At 37.1% G+C, this 22,000-nt stretch overlaps 1 protein-coding gene across 3 annotated transcripts in view; it reads right to left on the bottom strand.

The window, feature by feature from the left end:
- csmd3b (CUB and Sushi multiple domains 3b) overlaps positions 1-22,000 on the bottom strand; it is a 406,848-nt gene that overhangs the window by 295,446 nt on the left and 89,402 nt on the right. For all 3 annotated transcript variants that reach the window (XM_060897477.1, XM_060897478.1, XM_060897479.1), the window contains exon 3: positions 20,188-20,300. In XM_060897477.1, coding sequence (XP_060753460.1) covers positions 20,188-20,300 — 113 coding nt within the window. The remainder of the gene's footprint in view (positions 1-20,187; positions 20,301-22,000) is intronic.

Genomic DNA, 22,000 nt, shown 5'->3' with positions numbered 1-22,000 from the left:
AATAACCTAAATTAACCACTACAAACCCACTCAGAGACAGGTTACGCATATCTATGACTGCTTCCAAATGCCGATCGGGGCTTTTAAAGAATATTAATTCAACAGTAAAATGCATTAGCATAAGATCTTTTACTGATCTGAAGTTTAATGTAGAAAAAGCTATAAGTGTTCCTGATACACCGTGTCAGGATCGGCATCAGTTCAACAGTGATGAAGATAACATCTATGCTTGCTTCTGCCCTTCACGTGTTCTATCACATCCCTAAAAGAATGATAAATAATCACTGAGGTCCCACAAACATTTAATAGTTTGTTAGTAAGTGGAATAAGTACATATGTGCATGTCATGTCTGACTACAATGTTGTTTTGATTTATTTTTTTTCTGATCCCCTTGCACGTGATTTAGTGACTGTTACACTATAAAATTGCACTTTAAAATAAATAAATAAATAAATATTCGCATTAATCAATTATTGGTTGTTACAAACCACTTAAACAAGGCAGTCATGGCGCTTATTCTACAGGCCCGGTGTGAATTCAGATAAAACACACACACGTAAGAAAATCGGCAGTCACCATTCAGACTGTGGCCATAGTGGACAAACTGAAACAGGACATAACCTAAAATAAGAGCCAGGAGCAGGTGGATAGAGAGGATTTATCATATGTGGCAGACATATTCATGCGTACAAGACCTCCAAGACCATAGTTTAAATCTCTCAACACATACCACATTCTCCATTAACTGTAATCATCTACAACATGATGATGATGATGATGAAATCATAAATCCATACGAAAACATCATCAGGTTGAATTTAGCTCATTAATTAAAATAAAATATGCCAATTTTGGCACCACACGTCATCTTAAAACAGAAACGATAGCAAGACTATTTCAGTTAAGAATTTGAAATGAATGTTCCCTTTTTCTCACTACTGGATCCAGACCTTGTACCTAGGATGGAGCAGTCGGTCATAGGTTTGATTGAGGATGGAATGGAAAATGGGCTCTTAGTAGTGGAATTACACTTTCTCTCTCTTTCTCTTATCTGCAGAGCCTGGTTGAGGCTGGTCATCCATCTCAGTATGCCTCTGACGTGCAGCAATATGCTGGACCTTGCCAAGAACCTTCTTTAGTGACAGGGCATTTTCCCTTCTGTGTGTATTATAGAGTCCATCAATTGCATTTCGTAATATCACCGTGCCTTTAACTTGTACTGCTAAGCTCAAATCTGGTCTAATGTCAAGAAAGGATGGAAATTCAAGAGCTATTGCTTATGAGTCACCGCAAGAGTTTCAGAAGGAAATGGAAGCGATATACTTGATTTGATATTCTATTGTATAAACATAATAAAATTATCACAACAAACTATCAGTATAAATTTAGCATTATCATGATGACTAATTCTTTTTTGTGAGTGCTTTTTAGCTATTCATAATAGTCATTGGTAATGAAAAAAAACCCCAAAAAACTAAAAACTGAATACTGTATATGCATATGACCTCAGCATTAAACTATTGAATGTCCTGCTTATTATTCAGTTAATGAGCTTAAGGCATAAAGTATTTGGAATATAGCCCAAGCACCCATAAGCAAATACAATAACCACTATGTCTGTTTTTTTTTTAAATGGTATTCAGATGTAGCATGCATAATATGAGCTTGCTTCAACAAAGAACTGCAGAGTTCTTGTGCCTAGATCTCACTGGGGTCTAGTCTGCACATAACAGTCAACTTTTTTTGATGACTGGCCAATGCAAAATCTGCTAAAAGTCAGTTGGTTATTGGATGGCGATCAGGTCATCTTGAGGAATATTTGACCATTATTACTAAGAAACTCTTAGCAGATATTTACAAATGACAAATTCATGCATGGACTTACTGACATAAAATATAAGGACACGAAACAACAATAAAATTAAAACTATCTGCAGATTCTGTGGCTGAATTTGAGCAGTTGTCTCATCCCATCAGTGCAAGGAAGTAGAGCCAAGAGCTTAACATAGCGCCTATGGCTCTTTCTGCCACGCTGTCAAAGAGGACTCAACTCCAACATCGCCACTGAGAGAGAAAAACAAATAGCTATTCCCACAGGACACAATGGCAAAAATATATATATATTTTTCCTATTTTTCCTTGTCTCTGTAAAAGGACCTTCTGTTGCACAAAACATTAGCAACCAAATTAAGACTGTATAAGACAAGAAGTCATTACTACATCACATCAATTTGATGATATTTTCAGGACATTTTTTTGCTTTAAGGAGGTGCAATATAAGTAATATGCAAAAAAAAAAAAAAAGAAGCAATAACCTGGAGCTGGACCGTGGTCTGTGTAGTGAAACTGCTATTCCTGAAGATGATGCATGTCACTATGCAACACATTGTAAGGAAGAAGGGAGCCAATTCACACTTTATATCCCAATGGTCTAGCGGACAATTTATCATCTTCTGCCAACCTTTGGTTTGTTTGTAATGGGTCTTGAAATGACCTAATTTAGAGTAAATGTTCCTTTGCTGTATTTTGTTGCTTCACATTATGGTTTCACTGATAGGAAATAAAAGAGACAATGGCAGACGTCAAGGGTTATGTTCAATAATGCACAAAGACAGACATGACAGCCTTATTTTGTGCAGTATGAATGATGTGAGTTAGCCTTTAGATAGGTATACACACACACACACACACACACACTCACACAGACCTCTCATCTATTATAATTCATCTGGGCTAAAACCAAAACTTTACACACTTTGATCATCTCTCTCAGGAAATTGTTACGATGAAATGAGAAAAGGATTTTTTTTTAAATTATTCTAATCCAACAAAGCTAGAAGAAGAAGAAAAAGAAAACAATTATATTCTCTCCTGTCACAACCCATCTGCCAAGCAAAAATAAAGGCTGTTGGTGCCGTCATATCATTTCCTGAAATTCAGGAGAACCTTGCAGCATTATATGGTATTGATTAGAGACATAATCTTGTATGGAGGTATTGTGTGGTGTTGTGTTGTGTTATATCTGAGAGTGACAGACAGCACACTAATGTCCTGGCATCAGCTGCTCAACTCTACTGCAGCACCACTTAGTTTGATGCAAAGCAAAAAGTAGAGCAAAAGGCAACATTTGCTCAGTTCTGTTGGAAGTGTTTATGACTTGGCAGTGGTAGAATTAATCAAGTTAGGCAATTAAATGTTGTCACAGTTTGTCAAAATGACATCATTTTGTACAAATACTGTATACCAACATGTTCTTAAACAAAGAACAACACCTTCTGTAAATCAACCGATTGATTGATTGATTGCTCGTGTTAATTTTAGTCTGGATCTGAAACCTTCAAGAAACTGCAGCTTCTGTCGGAAAGGGTTTTGAACTGCTTTGATCTAAATCTGCTCCAGTCTTCCACACTGAAACAAAGAACGATCCTAATTACACTATGAAGGTAGAACAAAAAGGACCAATCTCATCCAACAGGATATTAACATTTTTGGTGTTCTAACTAAAGAGGAATATATATATTTTTTTAAATAACCAGGGTTCAGTGTGACTTTGATGAATCTGAGGTGCTGCACTGTTGCTGTTATTAGAACCAAGATGCTCACTATTTTCACAAGTTTGAATAAATCCTTTTCCACCTTTTATAAGCCTTAATTAGTATTTAGATATCAGGAACCTCTATCTAGAAAAAAAAATCTGTACTGCAAAAAAAAGGGTATAAAAACAAAAACAAACAAGTTTGTAACAATAAAAATCACATTTCTACAGCCTGTGGTACTTCTTGTGGCAAGATCTGAATAGAGTTTTAGATAAACAGGACACAGCTGTTGCTAAACCAGCAAAGAGCAAACATTTACCACTTTCAGCTAGGACATGGACAAGCTAAATACATGACTTTCTATTCATTGTTGTAGCTTTCTACTAAACAAAAAGAATGTATTCTGGTAGGTTAATGAATATACATGTATCTGATAACATGTACAGGCATTAGAACTTAAAGGCCCTTTGTTATAAGACTAGCATAACTACAGCAGACGACATACATTGTTTCTGTCTCATTATGTACATAAGGACCATGTTACCATTACCATAATTGTGATGATGGCTGCTGTACTCTTTGGCGTCATGACTTATAGCTATGCTAATGAGTTTATAATGCACACTTAGTGCACATTGAGACAAAAGTCACTGTAGTAACAAGTAATAGTAATATCACTTGCAATTCCTGACAGTATGAAACATATTCTATTACATGTTAATGACATGGTTAAAAGCCAAGTTTTATGTAAGTGTAATTTCATAATTATTGCCTCTGCTAATGAAGATTTATCTTAAAGTACTATGAAAGACATATAGCCTAAATAAGTAGTAACATTACATAAAAAAATCTAGTCTTTTAATTGTTAAATATAACACCATAGACCTTTTTAATAGACACTTTTACCACTTCTTAAATTAAAAAGAACTGGTTTTCCCAAACAGATTATCCAATTAGTGACTAAATGGAATTTACTCAGATTCCTTACATATAGGAAAGAAAAGGAATAAATATAAAGTCATCTAATGGTCAACAAATATATTTAACCATGGGCTCCTCTTTTCAAGTCTTTTGCTAGAAAACCAGTTCTTTCAGCTTTTCGCACATTCACTGTATTCTTAGTAAGGTTGTTCTCTATATTACAATGCAAGTCATCCTGATAGAAAAGAAAATGATCAAGGTGATTACAGAGAGGCTCGGTGTAATGTCTGAGATCCAGTGAGCTTGTCTGGAGATGTCAGATACTGCTGAGCTTAGCAAGGTTCAAATCCAACTTTTACTATCAAGGACCGTAGATGCCCTTGGGTATGAACTTGCCTAGACTGGTGTTAAAGCTCAGTAGCACAACCTCTCACTTTCAAACATGGAAAATAAACTGATTTTCATTCCCCATAGGCATTATGGGCAGAAAGCTGCAAAGATGAATGTCTACAAGTGAACTTGATGGGGCTCAGCTAAAAATATATTTATAAAAAAATACGTATGTTTAAAAAGCAAGGGAAGGAAAAAGAGAATCGGCACTGCTTCACTGTACAGCGTTGAATGCTCACCCAGAATTGGTCTTTTTCATATTTAAGTGTAGTTGTAGATTAAAAGTAACCAGTTTAAATAAAACTGCAAGAATTATGATTTGTATTTTGGCAGAGAAGCACTGAACCATACTTCAAGCATTTTAATGGTTCAGTGCTTCTCTGCCAAAAGTCTGCTGTAGTCGGATATTAGTTCAATAACTAATATCCGACTACAGTAAAGTGTATGATCCCATTCTTTACTGACTGTCTTCCAATTAAAGACAACTTACTTGAGAAGACAATTTTAAATATAATTTACTAAGAATTTCATAACAATGAAACAGGAGGCAGGAATAATTTCTTATTCATTTTATCTTCATCAAGCCATTTATCTTGCTTATGGATGTAACGGACACAGATTTTGTGGCTATTTAGCCTAGTATTAACCCTGGATATGTTAGATGGCCCGGCTCCCCACTGTGGCAAGTAAAAAAAAAATACAAAAATTAAAAAACTGCTGGAAAATAGCTTCTTAAATAAGCTGTAAACATTCAGTTCAGCATAAAAAGTGACATGCTTTCTATGTACAGCACAGATGAATAGCGCCCTTAATCACAGGCAAAAGAAAATCATCAGACTTGGTCAGTTCACACCATGTGAGTCAAATCACTGTGAGAAAGAATCATACTGTGATATGGAGTAGAAAACTGTTGATTTTGGTTTGCTGTCTTTATTCTGAGAAGGTTCACAAAGAAGAAAGGCAATCAGGACCATGGACAGGGTCTACCACGGTCCCTCATGAGAAGCCTTACATGGGTGTTAACGCTTAGGACCACAACCTCTCACATTCAGACATGGAATATAAACTGATTCATATTCCCTAAAAGCCTTATAGGCAGCAGACTGCAAAGATTAATGTCTAAAAGTGAACTGAATAACAGTCAGCTGACAAATGTACGTGTTTAAAAAGCAAGAAAAGCGAATGGAGAATCAGCACTGCATCTTCACTCAATGGCACTGACTGCTCTTATGCAGGTCAACAATTTCACTATAGAAACCCCATGTGGAGGCTTAAATGGATATTTATTGCCAACTGGACAGGTCTTTAAAATCTTCCTCGTATTTCCTTTAAGGCTGGAGAACATTATAGGATTTTTCATTCAATTTAGCTCCTCTTGGCCTGTCCTGAGAAATTTTCAGAGATCAGGGTGAAAAATCGCCCATGTGTGGTTTAATCAAGACTTTTATTGATGAAAGATACCAAAATGAGTGAGCTCATGAAATGACCCGTTCTTTGAAAATCATGTAATGTGTGTAGTAATAGAGTGGAAAAGAAGCCATTAAAAGCACAACATTCACAATACTGCTAGGTGTTGGGAAAGTCATTTGGCTTAATGTGCATAACACTATTAATAAAGGTATCGAGTTCTCAGAAACAGTGTCAAAACACTGGCTGGTACAAAAAAGCGGCCAGCATATATTAAAATTTTTATTTGATTTATTTTATATATAGATATTGATACATTTTAATATCTTATTGAATTGTTTAATGGTAGAGTATAAGAAAAGTATTTGCTTAAGATGTAAAACGTGAAATTGTGTGTGTGTGTGCGTGCGCATGTATGTTGGTTCTACACAATCCTTTAGTCTACAGAATCCAATTTCCAAATTGATGTTATAATACATACCCAGGAATTTATATGTAAACAAAGCCACTTTCATAATGTCCTGAACAATTAAACTGTTAACTTGTAATGTATTGCGTGTCAAAGAAAAATCAATATCAATCAAGCCTAACGATAATGACTAAATACCATTAAATATGGAGCCCTCTGTATTACCTTATTGGCTCAGTTTGGTAGCTTTTATCCAACTCCATCAGAAACTGTTTCCTAGCGACCACATCAATGTCCCTTCATCTTGGCATGCTTGGACTTCCTCTTATTCCTTTAAGAGGTGCTCAAAATGGCCACCAGTATGGATAGAGGGGTATGATGATGAGAATGCTTCTAATAAAATGGTAGCTGACAGAGGAACGATATAGCAAGAGTAATGGATGGGTGAATCAGAATGTCATAAAACTAAGAGCTCCTTTGGCCCATGCTCAACCCTGGAAATGGGCTAAAACATGGGAGAGATATCATCATGTCATGAACTCTAGATTTCATAAGAAACTGTTTATGGCATATATATTTATAAATATTGTGATTGTTATTTGCTAAAGAACTAATTAAAACATAATATATATAAAATTATAACCTACACACATACACACACACAGTAGTCTGTGGAACGATCTCCATTCTAATGTCTGGGCAAAATATTTTCATTTTATTGCCACCTTTGTGGTTGTGCTGTTGATAAGAGTGCTCATTAATTCATTTGATTTATGTATAATTTGTGCGAGTGTCCTCTAGTCCTTAATCAGTTTCTGACCAGAGTGGAACAGTGGTTCAGTGGTCAGTTTTGCTAACGCCTTCACAATTCGATCTTGAGCTCAGGTTAGTGTCTGTGAAGGCTTCACTCAGCTCACCAGTTTTCATAAAAACAAGGTGGTAGGTGAATTGTCTACTCTAGATTGCCAATAGCTCTGAATGTGTGTGTGCCTGGTGCCTGTGCATCCTATCTATGCTGTTTCACTGCATTATGTCCAGTGCTCCAGAAATAGGCTTTGAATCCACTGTGACCCTGACCTGGATAAAGCGGTTACTGAAGATGAATGAATGAATGATGAGTTTCTGACTACAGGACTTCTGTACGATTGATATTTTTGGTTCTCAACCCAGTAGTGACATTTCAAAACTCCAGCAATGTTGCTCCATCTAAAGACACTTGGACCACTACAATACCAAAGATTATGTCTTTAATATTTCTGTGTCAATGTTGCTCTGAGAAATGATCCATCACTTTAATAACATCTGCTCAGGGGTGGTGAATTTTAACTTATGACAAGGAAAGAGGGGAGCTAACAAATAACACAGCAACAGATGAGCTACAATCAGTAATCTATACCTACAAAATCAACCTATATTTTGGATTACTTGATAAAAAGTACCAATGATTATAAACTAATAATTGACTATGTGTATGTATTTAATTATCATGATGCTATAAGTCATTACTATCATCACCACACCCAGCATAGCTTGTTTTGAAATAACCCCATAAATTAGCCCAGTGTTCTTATATTTAAGATTTTTATTTTTTATTTGCATGTGTATCAGGTGGGGTACTAGAAAAAAGTTTCAAGCCAGAGGACATATGAAGGAAGAAGCAAATATGTGCAGTGCAGCCTTTCTTTGATCAAATTCCTCTGCCACTTCAAGAATCGGTGGAGCTGCATATTAAATGCTGTGGGGGAGCAAGCAACGCCAGTCGGCAGTCAGTCAGCTGGAACTGCAGAAGACGGGCATCAGCTGTCCCATGAGATAGTGCACCCAGGCTTTGATTATGTCGGGTGGCAGAGTGTGATGAGAGGTATATTTAAAAAAGTATGTATCCTGTTTTTCTTTTCTTATTAAAATTTGTGACTGTGCATGGGTACATTTGTATTAATGTAAATCATTTCAGATGCTTTAGAAAGGGAACAAAATCAAACCAACTGAATTTAAGATTAGAGTGCACATTGACTAAGAGAAAAGGAAAAGACATCAAGTATAATTAAAAAGAGAGGAAGAGTGAGAGAAAGAGGTGCTATCGTGGGAAATCAAGCCCTTGGTTGGAGTGAGACAATTGGACTTCCCATATACACACAAGTGCAGAGAGAGCATTGGCTACTGGGATCTTCATTACCCAGACTATAAATGCAACCACTCAAAAGGTCACCTACACAGCATCACCGTCAATTAAAGCAGCGCTTCATCTTCTGCCCCTGAAATCCCGACGTAGCGCATGTCCGACAGTGGAGTGAACACACACTCATCTGCTGAGGAGGAAGCCAAGCACAAGAGGATTATGGAGGGACAATGGATCATCTCAGATTCAGCATAACAACCAGGGATTGAATTCCCACAGAACAACCTGGTTCAGGCACGGAAACTGGATTCAAGGAATCAGGAAGGTGATCAGGCTAAATAGAACTACAAGCCTTCTGGAAGTGGCTACTTCAGTTGAATTAATTCTGTCCGACCCGTGTCTACATGCATCATTAGCTTGGACACCTCTACAGTCGGATAAACACTCTAGTCTGTTATATGGTAAGCAGCTTTACTGAAACCAATAGCATGGAAATAACAGTCGAGACCAACTCGTATAGGAAAAACACAACACAGCTTGAGGCAGAGAAGATATATCCTCAACTGTAGCACACACACAATCCACAGAGAGAGATTTTATTTTCTATCCGGATTTGGCTTATATTATGTTATGACATTTTCAATGAGTTGGAAAGAAATCACAAAATGGTTAAAATACAATTGTATCAAAAGTGCAATAACCTTTTTTTAAGCATGGTACAAACCTCATGTTTAATGATTTTAATGTACATTTAGCCATTTGCTAGCTTATTTCTTATATTGTTAGTATAAATATAAATATAGATATAAATAAACAGCAAACAGCCTTTAGTGATCGGAATAGATTTAAAACTGTATCTTTGCCTTTTACAGTAATAATAATGTAAGATTAACATATGAGTAGCATAATGGCCGTGATATCCTTCCTTAAAACCTATGAAATAGCCTTCAGAGCAGCTAAAGCCCTAATCAGGCAAAGTGGGTACTATAAATAAATGAACAGATGAATGGAAAAATCTTTGTAGATATTTTGGCATCTGACAAAAACATTGAGAAAAAACCAGAAAGAAAAGCATGTCAAAGCCTGTAGCAAGTCAGAATCGAAAACTATGGCAAGTTCTCCAATAAGCCATTTTCTTTTTAAAACTACAGTACAAAGTATCTCTAAAAAACCTTATGCAGTAAAAATATATAAAAGCTAATTATGATTTGTTTTCATGTTTTATACTATAAAGCATTCTTTTGGGTATTTACTGGATATTTTACTGGATATTATTGCCAAGAAATGGGTGCCTCCTCTGGAACAAAATCCAGACCCAAATCTTGGGATAGCAGACAGACTTGGGTTTTATTTAAAAACAAAAGACATGCACAGAAAACACTAAAAATAAAACTTTTGCAACCACAATACAAAAACAAGATAGCAGGATCAAAAGGTGGAACACAACTACAAGGACTCAGCAAACAATGCACACAAGACAACTGGTATAAATGGGGGAGGTAATTAGAGAAACATCAGGGGCCGGTGTGCAGAGGAGAGAAGGGGATAAGGATCGGGCTTACAATGTAAGTAGTAAACAAAAACAAAGACACATGGCAGAAGACAAACCCTGTACAGGCAGGAAATAGTCCAAGCCCTCTATGGCAATTATTTGTTAAAGCATTGTAGCTTCACTGAATGTAATAGTACTGTATGTACAGTATAATACTTTATATACAGTATATAAAAACTCAGAAAAAGTATTGTATAATATAAAGCTCAGCACTGAATCAGCCAAAACTAATAACCTATTTGAGCCATACCAAGAAAAATAATTGTGCCAGAAATTAGTTATTCATTTATAAACAACAAATTACTGATGTTGGTAAATTGCCAATGTAGCATTAAAACAACTATACATCAAATTTGTAGCATACACACACAAGAAATTGACAGCTAAATATACTGTACTATATTATACCGTTACTGTTGTGATTTTTTTTTAACAATTAATTGCAAAGGCAACTGTCATAACTTTTTTTTTTTTTTTTTTTACAATGATGCAGAAAGCTAACATATTCTTTATGCAACTCCTTTATATTAGCAATAGAGGAGCCAGAAGGCAGGTGGGGAAAAAAAATCTTGAGATCTGTTTATAAGTACGTAACACCAGCAAATCGCAAATATGAACTAAAGCATAAGTCTTAAATCACACTACTTTCAGAAAGATTTGCTAGTGAAGAAAAAAAGCATCTGTTAAAAATCCTAGTCAATACAGGCTACAAGCATTTTGATATGAAGTGGAAATAATCTTACTATGAATGTGACATTGATTGTAGAATTTTTTTTTTTTGCTGTTGCAGAAACTATGCAAGCAGCCAATGCTTTCTTTGGAGCCTGGAACTATTTATTTTGAATATATTCAGAATACAGTACAGCTGAAACCACATACTATGAGAAATGTAAATTATTACAGCCCTAGAAATATTGTAAATGCACCAAAGGTACCAAGATTTTAACATAACACAAGAGCCCAACCTATAGTATATATAGCCAAAGGTATGTGTTTACCTGACCATCACACTCATAAAGAGCTTCTATTTAATAACTGAACACCTTTGTGTTGAACTGGAACACCCCAGAACTCCTCAACCACCGTCAGTGCCGGACCTCTATAATGCTCTTGTAGCTTAATAAACACAAATCCCCACAGCCACTCTCCAACATCTGGAGACAAGCCTTCACAGAAGTTTGAAGTCTGTTACAGGAATATTCAAGCCACTATGGATGTGCTGGTTTGGTCCTCTTGTGCAAGCAATGATTCATTTATAACTTACTTAAAATGGCATTTATAGCATTGCTGCTATTCCCCTTTTTACTTTGTTATTATTTTTTTATATATAATTGTTTGAATAGAGTCCAATTGAAATTGCATTATAATTGGTTTTGTTTCTAAGCACATATGGGCATGACTGATGGACTGATTAGCTGACTGACTGGTTTAATAAGTATAATGTTAGTATGAATGCAATATATGGAGAAAAAAAACAAAAAAACCTGCTGAGTCATCCAGTGTGTTAAGAGCCGCAAGGTTAAATACCAGCTGCCAGTAAACCAGTCCCTTGCCAATTATTTGACAAGTAATTGTATCATTTTAATTCTATTCATTTTAAACGCACTCAATAAAAAATACTTAAAAACACAAACAGGTTCAGTTTCAACAATTAAATGAGTTAGCACGCGTTCAGTCTAAAGTACTTTGAGTTTCATATCAAAGAGTCTCAGCCACATAGGCATCAACAGGAGAAAGTGAGAGAACCTTGGAAAAGTAACAGAGGTTACACTGATTGAAAATTAATTTACATAAAAGCAAGCTTCGTCTCAGGATACATCACCATGTAACAAACTTTGCTTTTAGACATTATCAAAGTTTGTTTGTGCTGACTGATGCTCTCGATAGTGCGTTCAAGAATGAAGCAAGGAAGAGCATTAGATACCTGAACATTTGTGCACTGCAAGGCAGCATTGTCCTGGAGCTTAACAGTCATGCTTAAATAATATTTATCTTCACATATACTCGCCTAGTTTACCTGGACAGATGGAGTGGAGGGGTAGATACAGTGTCTAATCAGCAGAGTAACGTTCTCTCATTCCCACAGAGGGAGTTCACACTGGGCAAGGGGAGGGAATCAGACTCAAGTAAAGTTGATTAACATGTAGGATTTATGCTAATGAGAAGGGCTCAATTAATGGTCTGAATCAGCTAAATGTTTATATAACAGTGGAATATAGAGCACAGTCTCCCAAGAGCTCAGGCTAAGAGTCAGTGTACTGCTCAACAGCTTCATCTAATTACAGTACATTAAGTGGGAAGGAGGTTAAATGGCATGAAGCAGAAATGACATATTCTGACCCTTAATAAATCTTTGTTGTTATTTCACAGGGTAATTTTGCTCCCTTGAACGGTCAAACATAGGGTTAGAAATAACCCAACATGGTAAATTATGACTCCTTGTACACCTAAGCTTTTATTAAAGTGACTATATTGTTAGCTCTGTTTGATTCTTCACCTCATTCTATCAACATGTCACTCTTTTTGTGCCTGAAGTAAATTTTTTTCTTAACAGTCAAATAATCAGTGACCTGCAGCTTTTCTGGGAAACGTGAGTGTGAAGTAAGTGTTTTAGTTGATCTGTGGAGCTCATTTAGCACATAGAGGGAAAACAACTGTGATCTCTTGAACGTTCATATTTAATTCCTTAAGAATAATCTGCAACTCTGACCATGGTGCCTTCTGAAACCCACCATAGAAATTAAATGAGAAATGAGAACTATAACATTTTTCAGAGAATCATGGTCAAAGATCAGCAAAATATCTTTAGCTATTGGTTGTGAAGTCAGAGGTAAAATAATTACAAGTAGATTAAAGACAAATATTTTATTTCCTCTCTGTCTCAAAGGCTATAAAAGGATGCGCTATTTTAGTAGCCTTAAATACTTAAAATACTTCTTAATGTTCATTACATCTCTGGAGAAGATAGATGTAGCTGGGATGTTAACTCTAGCTAGTTAAAAAATGGTACAAGTTTGTACAAACCTGCACTGAGAATCTGCAGTGTATTGTGTTCTCTCATTTGTGTATTTTCTTGTACAGGATGTAAATAATATTTACCATGGGTCAGATAGTGTTCACTAGCACTAGCACACTAGCTAAAACACTCAGCAGTAAATAAGAAGACACAGATGAGGCAAGCAGTTTGTTCTTGACTGATAACTCACTCACTCATTTTCTACCACTTATCCGAACTACCTCGGGTCACGGGGAGCCTGTGCCTATCTCAGGCGTCATTGGGCATCAAGGCAGGATACACCCTGGACGGAGTGCCAACCCATCACAGGGCACACACACACTCTCATTCACTCACACACTACGGACAATTTTCCAGAGATGCCAATCAACCTACCATTCATGTCTTTGGACCGGGGGAGGAAACCGGAGTACCCGGAGGAAACCCCCGAGGCACGGGGAGAACATGCAAACTCCACACACACAAGGCGGAGGCGGGAATCGAACCCCCAACCCTGGAGGTATGAGGCAAACGTGCTAACCACTAAGCCACCGTGCCCCCTGACTGATAACTAATTTTGAAAATTTAAAAATATGGATAAACACGATCACCTACATTTGGTCATTAACTGACTAGACTAACTAACTACTCAACAAGCACAAAGTCCAACAACTAACCATCCACCAGGTTAGAGAACAAATAAAATTATTTTTTTTTTCAATTCAATTGAATAACGCTTTAAAAAACGGAGTTTGTCTTAAATAAGATTCACAGAAAATACAATTTTTAAATAAATTAATTTGAATGTATCCCTCCTCCTTTAGATGAAAGAGAAAGAAACCGTGAGAGGAATCAGACTCAAAAGGGAACCTCATCCTCATTCGGGTGACATGACACCTATTCTGCTTGATTATAACAATTGGGAAAACAACATCAATCCTGAAGCCTGTTTCTATTGATAACTCAATATTTTACTTTCTCACTCTCAGCTTCTGACATCCTCATGCTCTCACTGTCTCCACCCTGATTGGCTGCAGCTCCTGCCTGTCATCTGAGACCCTTAATACACACTTACTGTAAATGTATGCATGCTGACTGCCAAAGCTGACACACGTGGACATGCACCATGCAATTTTTTTCCCCCAAACTTTATTTTTTTTTTATTTTTTTGCAAGACATTCTATGCAGTATAGCTTTACCTGTGAAAAGTAAAATAAAACTACAATTAGAGCTGATCATGAAAAAAGAGAGCACATCTTTTTATCCAGGGTCATTATTGCTATCAACAGTTTATAAATGAGAACAGCTGCAGCTTCAGCCGAGTCGTTAAAGTGTTAGCGAACAAGCTTTAGCAGTGATCTTTTAAAATGTGAAACTGACTATTGAACAAGATGTTGGAGACGTAATCGACTGGAAAGTAAAGGTCACTTTGACACCCACATTTTTTTGTCCCAAATGATGTTTAAAAAGCACTCTAGGATCTACTAAGTTGTGATATTTTAGTATCGGTGAAATGTTTTAACTGCCATATTGTGACAATCTTGTGAGGAGCCCAGAGGCCACTAAAAATGAGGACTTTTCGAAATGGTCTGGTATGGCAGCTAATTTTTTTTCTTTCTTTCTTTTCAGTTTTCTATTTTTTGGTCTATAAAAGTACAGGTATTTCAGGAAAATTGTTATACTCAAGGATACTGTATGTCTGTCAAGAAAGAAACTATGCATAACGATCTGGAAGAATTTCACCCACCGATGCCCCTGACAAAATAAATTATATTATACATGCTGAGAAGCTAAAATGATTTTGACTCATTATGGCATACCTTTGGGAAAATTACTGATTAAAATCTACTCAACATATGAAAGCTCGAGGTGGATGGGCAAGAACAGCAGAAGACCACACTGGGTTTCACGCCAGTCAGTGAACAACAGGAATCTGAAGCCATCCGGGACACAGACTTACCAAACTGAACATCTAAAGACTGGAAAAAAGACCCAATCCCTAGTCTGTGTTCATGATGGATTTAGATGTCTGCTCTAGATGCTGGAATGCTTTTCTGCTCACCATAGCTGTAAAGAGTGACTATACGAGTTGCTATATCCTGCCTGATAGCTCGAAACCAGTCTGTCCATTTTCCTCTGACCTCTCTTATTGAAAAAGCATTTCCACCTACAGAACTGTCACTCACTCAGTGTTTTTTTGTACCATTATGTACAATTTTAAAGGTTATTCTGTGTAGCCATGGTGCATTGTAATTCATCATGTTTCATGTACTGTACACATCCCTACATCGTCATATACATGTTTGTTTGCTAAATCATTGGGCGTACTTGAACCTGCACTTTCATTTGTTTAGAAGCTGCATTCTTTGTTTCAGTGAATATATTTAGAGGACAACATACCAACATAATTATGAAGCACCGTCTAGTTGGCACACTGGCATTGCTATTACCTCTAAACTTCACCATTAACATCCAGCATCCCATCATCTGTCAGTCTTCATCAGTGCACTTATACATAGTCTCCAAATCAAATAACCAATCCCTGAAATAGCAACAGCTGCAGATGGTGGATCATATTATGTGTTATTGAACATCTTCCTATTAGTCCACTGTTAATCATGGAAAAGTGAGAGAGACAGTGAAATGTCATTCAGGATTAATAACTGACACTTCTAATAAAATAAATCAATGAATAAATAAATACTTTAGATCAGGGAACGGACCGGCTTGTCTTCATTTGTTATTGAATGACGTGTGCTTAATAAATGGAACGATAATTGATTTTAGTGTGACTTTTGCATGTTTTGTAAGTCACCTGGACACAACCAAAATTGTGGGGAAATTGAATGTCAAGGCACCTGATGATGTCTGTTTGGATGCTTTAGCAATAGCGGAAATGTTGTTTATTGAGTCAGATATGTCAAAGCAGCAGCAAGTCTTATTTTATTTGATGTGTATTGTGTTTGTGTGTCTGTGTGAGCATGGCAGTGCAAGAAACATGACATCATGGGCTTCAAATATGGACAAATCCATTACACATCCGTGTGAAACTAAATTCTTAGACAGCCAAAAAATACCATGCTGATAAAATAAATCCAAGGCTTCGGGACCATGGGTCAGTTCTGAGAATTGGGTTTGGAAGTAGTGGCTGCTATCAGTAAGCTCAGCCTGTTTGCAGGAGTAGGTGAGTGAGGCCAAACAGCAAGATGTTATCATTACTTTTATAAGCCTTCACACTGACTTATGGGGTTGATATTAATCGTATTGCTCACAGCTGGTCTGCTGGACTCCTTCAGACACCAGTCCCTTAGGGGCATCTTTACTCACAAATCGCCAAGTTTATTAATGATTCTGGCATAGTGCTGAGGAGATTTTTATATAACGACTTCAGCACGTCCATTCTTTCTGAAATATTTCAGCTGTGCTGCTGCGCATGATAACATTGTCTTGAGGCACATGCATTTACAGGAGCATGGGGACCAGAGAGAAACGCTTTTCTGAGGAAATAGTTTCCCTTGTGATGAACAACACAAAGGAATTACTATGATAATCAAAGGCTAAACTGATTGTTTTTTTTTTTATTTTATTTTTGTGATGTGATGTGTTTTGATTGAAGTGATGTGCATCACAACAAGCTTTGCTCTTCCTTCTTATTCGCTGACCCGTTAGCCCAGTAAGTCGTGAAGTAACCGAAAAATATTGTTTAATGTTAAATCCAGTAAATTATGTTGCAACATGAATACCTGACTGCTTCACAGCTCCAGGGTCCACAGTTCGATACTGAGCTCGGATTACTGTGTGTGTGTGTGTGAGAGAGAGAGAGAGAATGTTCTCCCTGTGCCTACAGTACAATGGTTTCCACTGGTTATCTTAGTCTCTTCCCACCTCCCAAACATTTCAGTCACTGGACTGTAGGTGTGAGTGCGTGTGAGTGTGTGTATGCACATGGAGCTCAGACAGACAGACAGAAAGGCTACATGCATAACATGACCTGCAGCTGATTTAGTGCTACTTCAACCGAAGACATTTAAAGTAAGTTCCAACAGCACGGTGGCTTAGTGGTTAGCACGTTCGCCTCACACCTCCAGGGTTGGGGGTTCGATTCCCACCTCCGCCTTGTGTGTGTGGAGTTTGCATGTTCTCCCTGTGCCTCGGGGGTTTCCTCCGGGTACTCCGGTTTCCTCCCCGGTCCAAAGACATGCATGGTAGGTTGATTGGCATCTCTGGAAAATTGTCCGTAGTGTGTGATTGCGTGAGTGAATGAGAGTGTGTGTGTGTGCCCTGCGATGGGTTGGCACTCCGTCCAGGGTGTATCTTGCCTTGATGCCCAATGACGCCTGAGACACACAGGCACAGGCTCCCCGTGACCCGAGAATAGTTCAGATAAGCGTTAGAAAATGAATGAATGAATGAATGAATTAACGAACGAACTATGCAACAATTTCCACCAGTAGGAAGGTTTCTGAAAAACTCAAGGATGGAATGGGGTCCTGAAAAACTCCCAAGGTGGTTACAAATACAGTAATGTAACTTTCATACACCAAGAATGTGGGTATTAACAAAACGCTTTTCTCCAGATAGAACTATATTACCAACTAGCATTAGATGAATTTCATGGTATAATTTGAATGGATGGAATTTTAATGCACAGTCTGTTTTAAAACATGACAATTTTTTTTACTGGTATTATTTCATACTGTGTGACAAGTAATAATCTTGAAGGACTGGTGAAATCACACTTTGTAAATCCAACTTAATGCAAATTAAGATTGTAAATTAAGATAAATTACATTTCAGTTTTGTAAGATAGCTAATGCCACAAAAAGTGAAGTTTTCTGCTAGCACACTTATAGCTGTAGACTTTGTCTTCTTCATCCAGGAAGAGAAGAAAAAGTGCAGGAATTCGAAGCTGTGGGAAACTTGTAGTTGACTCCAAAATAAAAAACTTAAGATCAAAATAAAGATTCTGCTTGAATCTATTATTTTTTTTATAGTTTATATTGCCAAACTTACATACACAAATAAACCCTATTGAATAATGTTGATAATATACATCAGCATTATATACAAATAAGGAGAATACTGTATGTATTGTAAAATTTATAACAAAAACAGTATAACACCCTGAAATCTGAAGATCAGCCTGCGACAGTAATTTATATTTTGTGCATGTTTTGGCAACTTCTTCCTTCAGTGAACACACACTGAACAAACTTCATAGTTGCTTAAGTAGCACAATATAAATTATTGTCCTACAGCAAGGTGAAATGCAGTTTAAAGAGTTTCTGATATATGGCTTGGGTTGAGAAATTGAAATGCTTCTGTACATTGATCCTGCCGCAGCACAAGATCTATCAGAATGTTTGACACATCGGTGCCAGCATTGTAAACAGTGTCCTCTGTCTGATCGACAAGACTTCCTTTATGGGTCCCCCAAAATAGGGAGCTAAAAATACAGCTAAAAGAACATTGATTCCTATACGGACACAGTGCTGTACATCCTTGAGGTCTGTGTTATTTAGAGAATAAATGAAACCAATCATATGAAACCAATTACACAACAGGTCAAAAAATAAATAAATATATAAAATATTTAAAAAATAAATAAATAAATAAAAATAAACACCCACCAATTCCAGTGTTGAGATGGTGCAGGATGGATCCATGCATGTTAGATCCGGTTTGGATTTATTAGAGGTTTAATGGTCAGATGACTTAAATTGATGCACTAGTTAAAAAACAACAACAATACTGTAGGCTAAAATGGCTCAGTAAAGCAGGTTTAAGTAGAACCCAAAGCCAGAAATCAACCAGCAACACCCGGGTCATGCTGAATCTAAAAATCTATCCTACTACTTTATACAGATGCCATCACTATGTATCTCTCTACAGTAATAACTACTGTACATATCGACCAGTCATCAGCTATTATGAATAAACTCCACATTCTAAAATCAGTGTGCCGCCGTAACACTCTGATATGCTTTATTTCTCTACAAACTGAAACATGCTACCATGGCTAGCCTACTGTATGTCCCAGATGAATACAGAAGCAGCGGTCAGTTTTATATAATAATGTGATTGCATAAATTGAAAGCCATTTGTTTTTGCATTCAGTGACGCATCTAACAATCTTGACCTGCCAATGCCATGAAGGTCCCGTATTTCAAAATACTGAAATACGGCTAGAATATTAAATAGTACCTGCAAATATCTCATATTTGAGGTTGCTCAATTCAATAAGCAAAATTGTTCTAAAAACATTTTATCACCATTTTATTTCCTAGAATTCACACCTCAAGCCATAGAAGACCTCCTGCCTCCTGTATGGTCTGGACCTATTCTTATAAGATGACCAGAATTTCATGAAACATGAGGCAGCAAGTGATGCTTATAAAACTGCCACACTGATGCTAAAGACTGTAAAAACCATACAGAAAAGATGAGATGAGATGAGATGAGATGAGATGAGATGAGATGAGATGCTCCCTAGCAGATCACTATCAGCTGTTCCAATAAGTTCTGCATCTTTGGTCTGATAACAAAAGCATAAATACATAGATAATGAAGTGAAAACAGTCTCGTTAGTTATTTTTCTATATGAAGACAGGTCTTTCTGCTGGAATATTATGTCTGTTAGGTCTACAGTATAATTTGGTCAGCTTTTATGGGAGTCTTCAGTGGCCCAGCAGCTCCTCATCAAGATCTAATAACAGTGATTATGAACTACACGATTCATATCTTCCTTTGACTTGGTATTAAGTGCAGTTCCCAATTAAAGTGCATACACGGGTTACATTAAATATGAGGTGATGTTAATCAAGCAGACAGGAATGTAACTCGCAGAGGATCCTTACCTTCATAATAGATTTTGAAGCCGTGGGCACTCACAGCGAAGTCACTGGTGAGCCGCAGGGAGAAGACGGACCCTGTGCTTGTGACTGGAGGTGGGATTTGGAAACCTGTTAACCTGTTCAGGGAACATAAGAGAGAACAAATATTTAGATCTAATACATATCCTAAACTTTATGAACACTAATTATGAAGGCCTGCCTAATTTCAATAGTTATGTCAAAAAAAAAAACAACATGCTTACACATTATTTTACAACAGATTGAAGTATAAAGTGTGTGTGAGTAGTGTTCAGACGGAAAAGTCCATCAAGACGTACCTAGATTACGCACAAATTCAACTAAATAAACAAAACGAGGAATGTTGGACTCAACGTTTCCACCTTTGCTTATGTAGTGCAAGTGGGTTGGTTCTACCAGGGGCTTATGCTGGGTGAAAAAAATATTCAGGCTGACTGGTGAAAGTCTTTAAAATGAGCCCATGTTGGACTTACTTTTAAACATTTAAAAAAATACTCAGATTTCTGTTAAAGCTAGACGTGTCACATTACCGCTACGGCGTTGGATGCCATTTGCAAATGACTTGGAAATGGATTGTATTCCTGTTTAGTAAAAAAAAGTTGGCATTTTATTTATTTATTTATTTATTTATTTATTTTCTCGTGGCATACAGCTAAGCATGGTGACCCATACTCAGAATTCGTTCTCTGCATTTAACCCATCCAAAGTGCACACACACAGCAGTGAACACACACACCGTGAACACACACCCGGAGCAGTGGGCAGCCATTTATGCTGCGGCACCCAGGGAGCAGTTGGGGGGGTTCGGTGCCTTGGTCAAGGGCACCTCAGTCGTGGTATTGCTGGTGCGAGACACGAACCCACGAACCCACAACCTTAGGGTTAGGAGTCAAACTCTCTAACCATTAGGCCACGACCTCCCCCTGTATTGAAACAATACTGCCTTTCAAAAATGAATACACTAGACTGCAGAGTACATAGTGCATAGTCATTTGGGACATGACTATCGTTATGGTCACGATGAGAAAAATTTATTTTATAGCCAATAAGATTTCAGTGATAAATGTTTCTTTTATTGTCTTTAAAAACTAAAATGAGTTGAAATGGAGTCTGTTATGAACATTGGCCAGCTGGACACATATTCTAGACTCTTGCAACACTTTAAGTGGTCAAGTGAAAAAGATGAAGAGTGCTGTCTGAAATCAGCCCCACTGAGACCCAATAAGAGCCCGTAATCTGCTCAAATTGTGTGCAGACCCGGTCTCCTTAGAGAAGGACTTGAAAACTTTTTAAAGTAAGAAAGAGATGTCTGTGTGAGAGAGAACAAGTGTATAACCGGTAGAGCTGCAGAATCCACACCAGTACAAGAAGACAAGGACTATCAGTGCAGCACTGTGTTAATGACACCACAGGAAAATTATCTACTCATAAAATGCACTGAATTTGTACCGAATGCAAAATATTTTAAGGTTTAATACAACACCAAATCCTAATTACAGGCTTTACTGAAGCTTCAGGTCTAAGCCAGCTTTGTCTTTTAACTGCCACACTGATATACTGTAAGAATAATATCGTAGTACATTACAGTAATAAAAGGGGGTAGAGGGCTCATTGATGTGCAGTTTTTCAGTCAGAGGAAAGCTGTATTTTTAGTCAGATTAACCTTTTTTTTAAATCTTCACATTACGTTCACATGGATACACTGAAAAGACAAAATAATAGTTTTGTTTTCAGTTACAGGGATAAAACCCCAAGAAGATATAAACTGGAAAACATGGCAAAGTAAATTGCCTAAAGC

The sequence above is a fragment of the Tachysurus vachellii genome, chromosome 21, assembly GCF_030014155.1.
Source record: "Tachysurus vachellii isolate PV-2020 chromosome 21, HZAU_Pvac_v1, whole genome shotgun sequence".
NCBI classification, from domain to species: Eukaryota; Metazoa; Chordata; class Actinopteri; order Siluriformes; family Bagridae; genus Tachysurus; species Tachysurus vachellii.
This window is presented reverse-complemented; position numbering and strand designations above follow the sequence as displayed.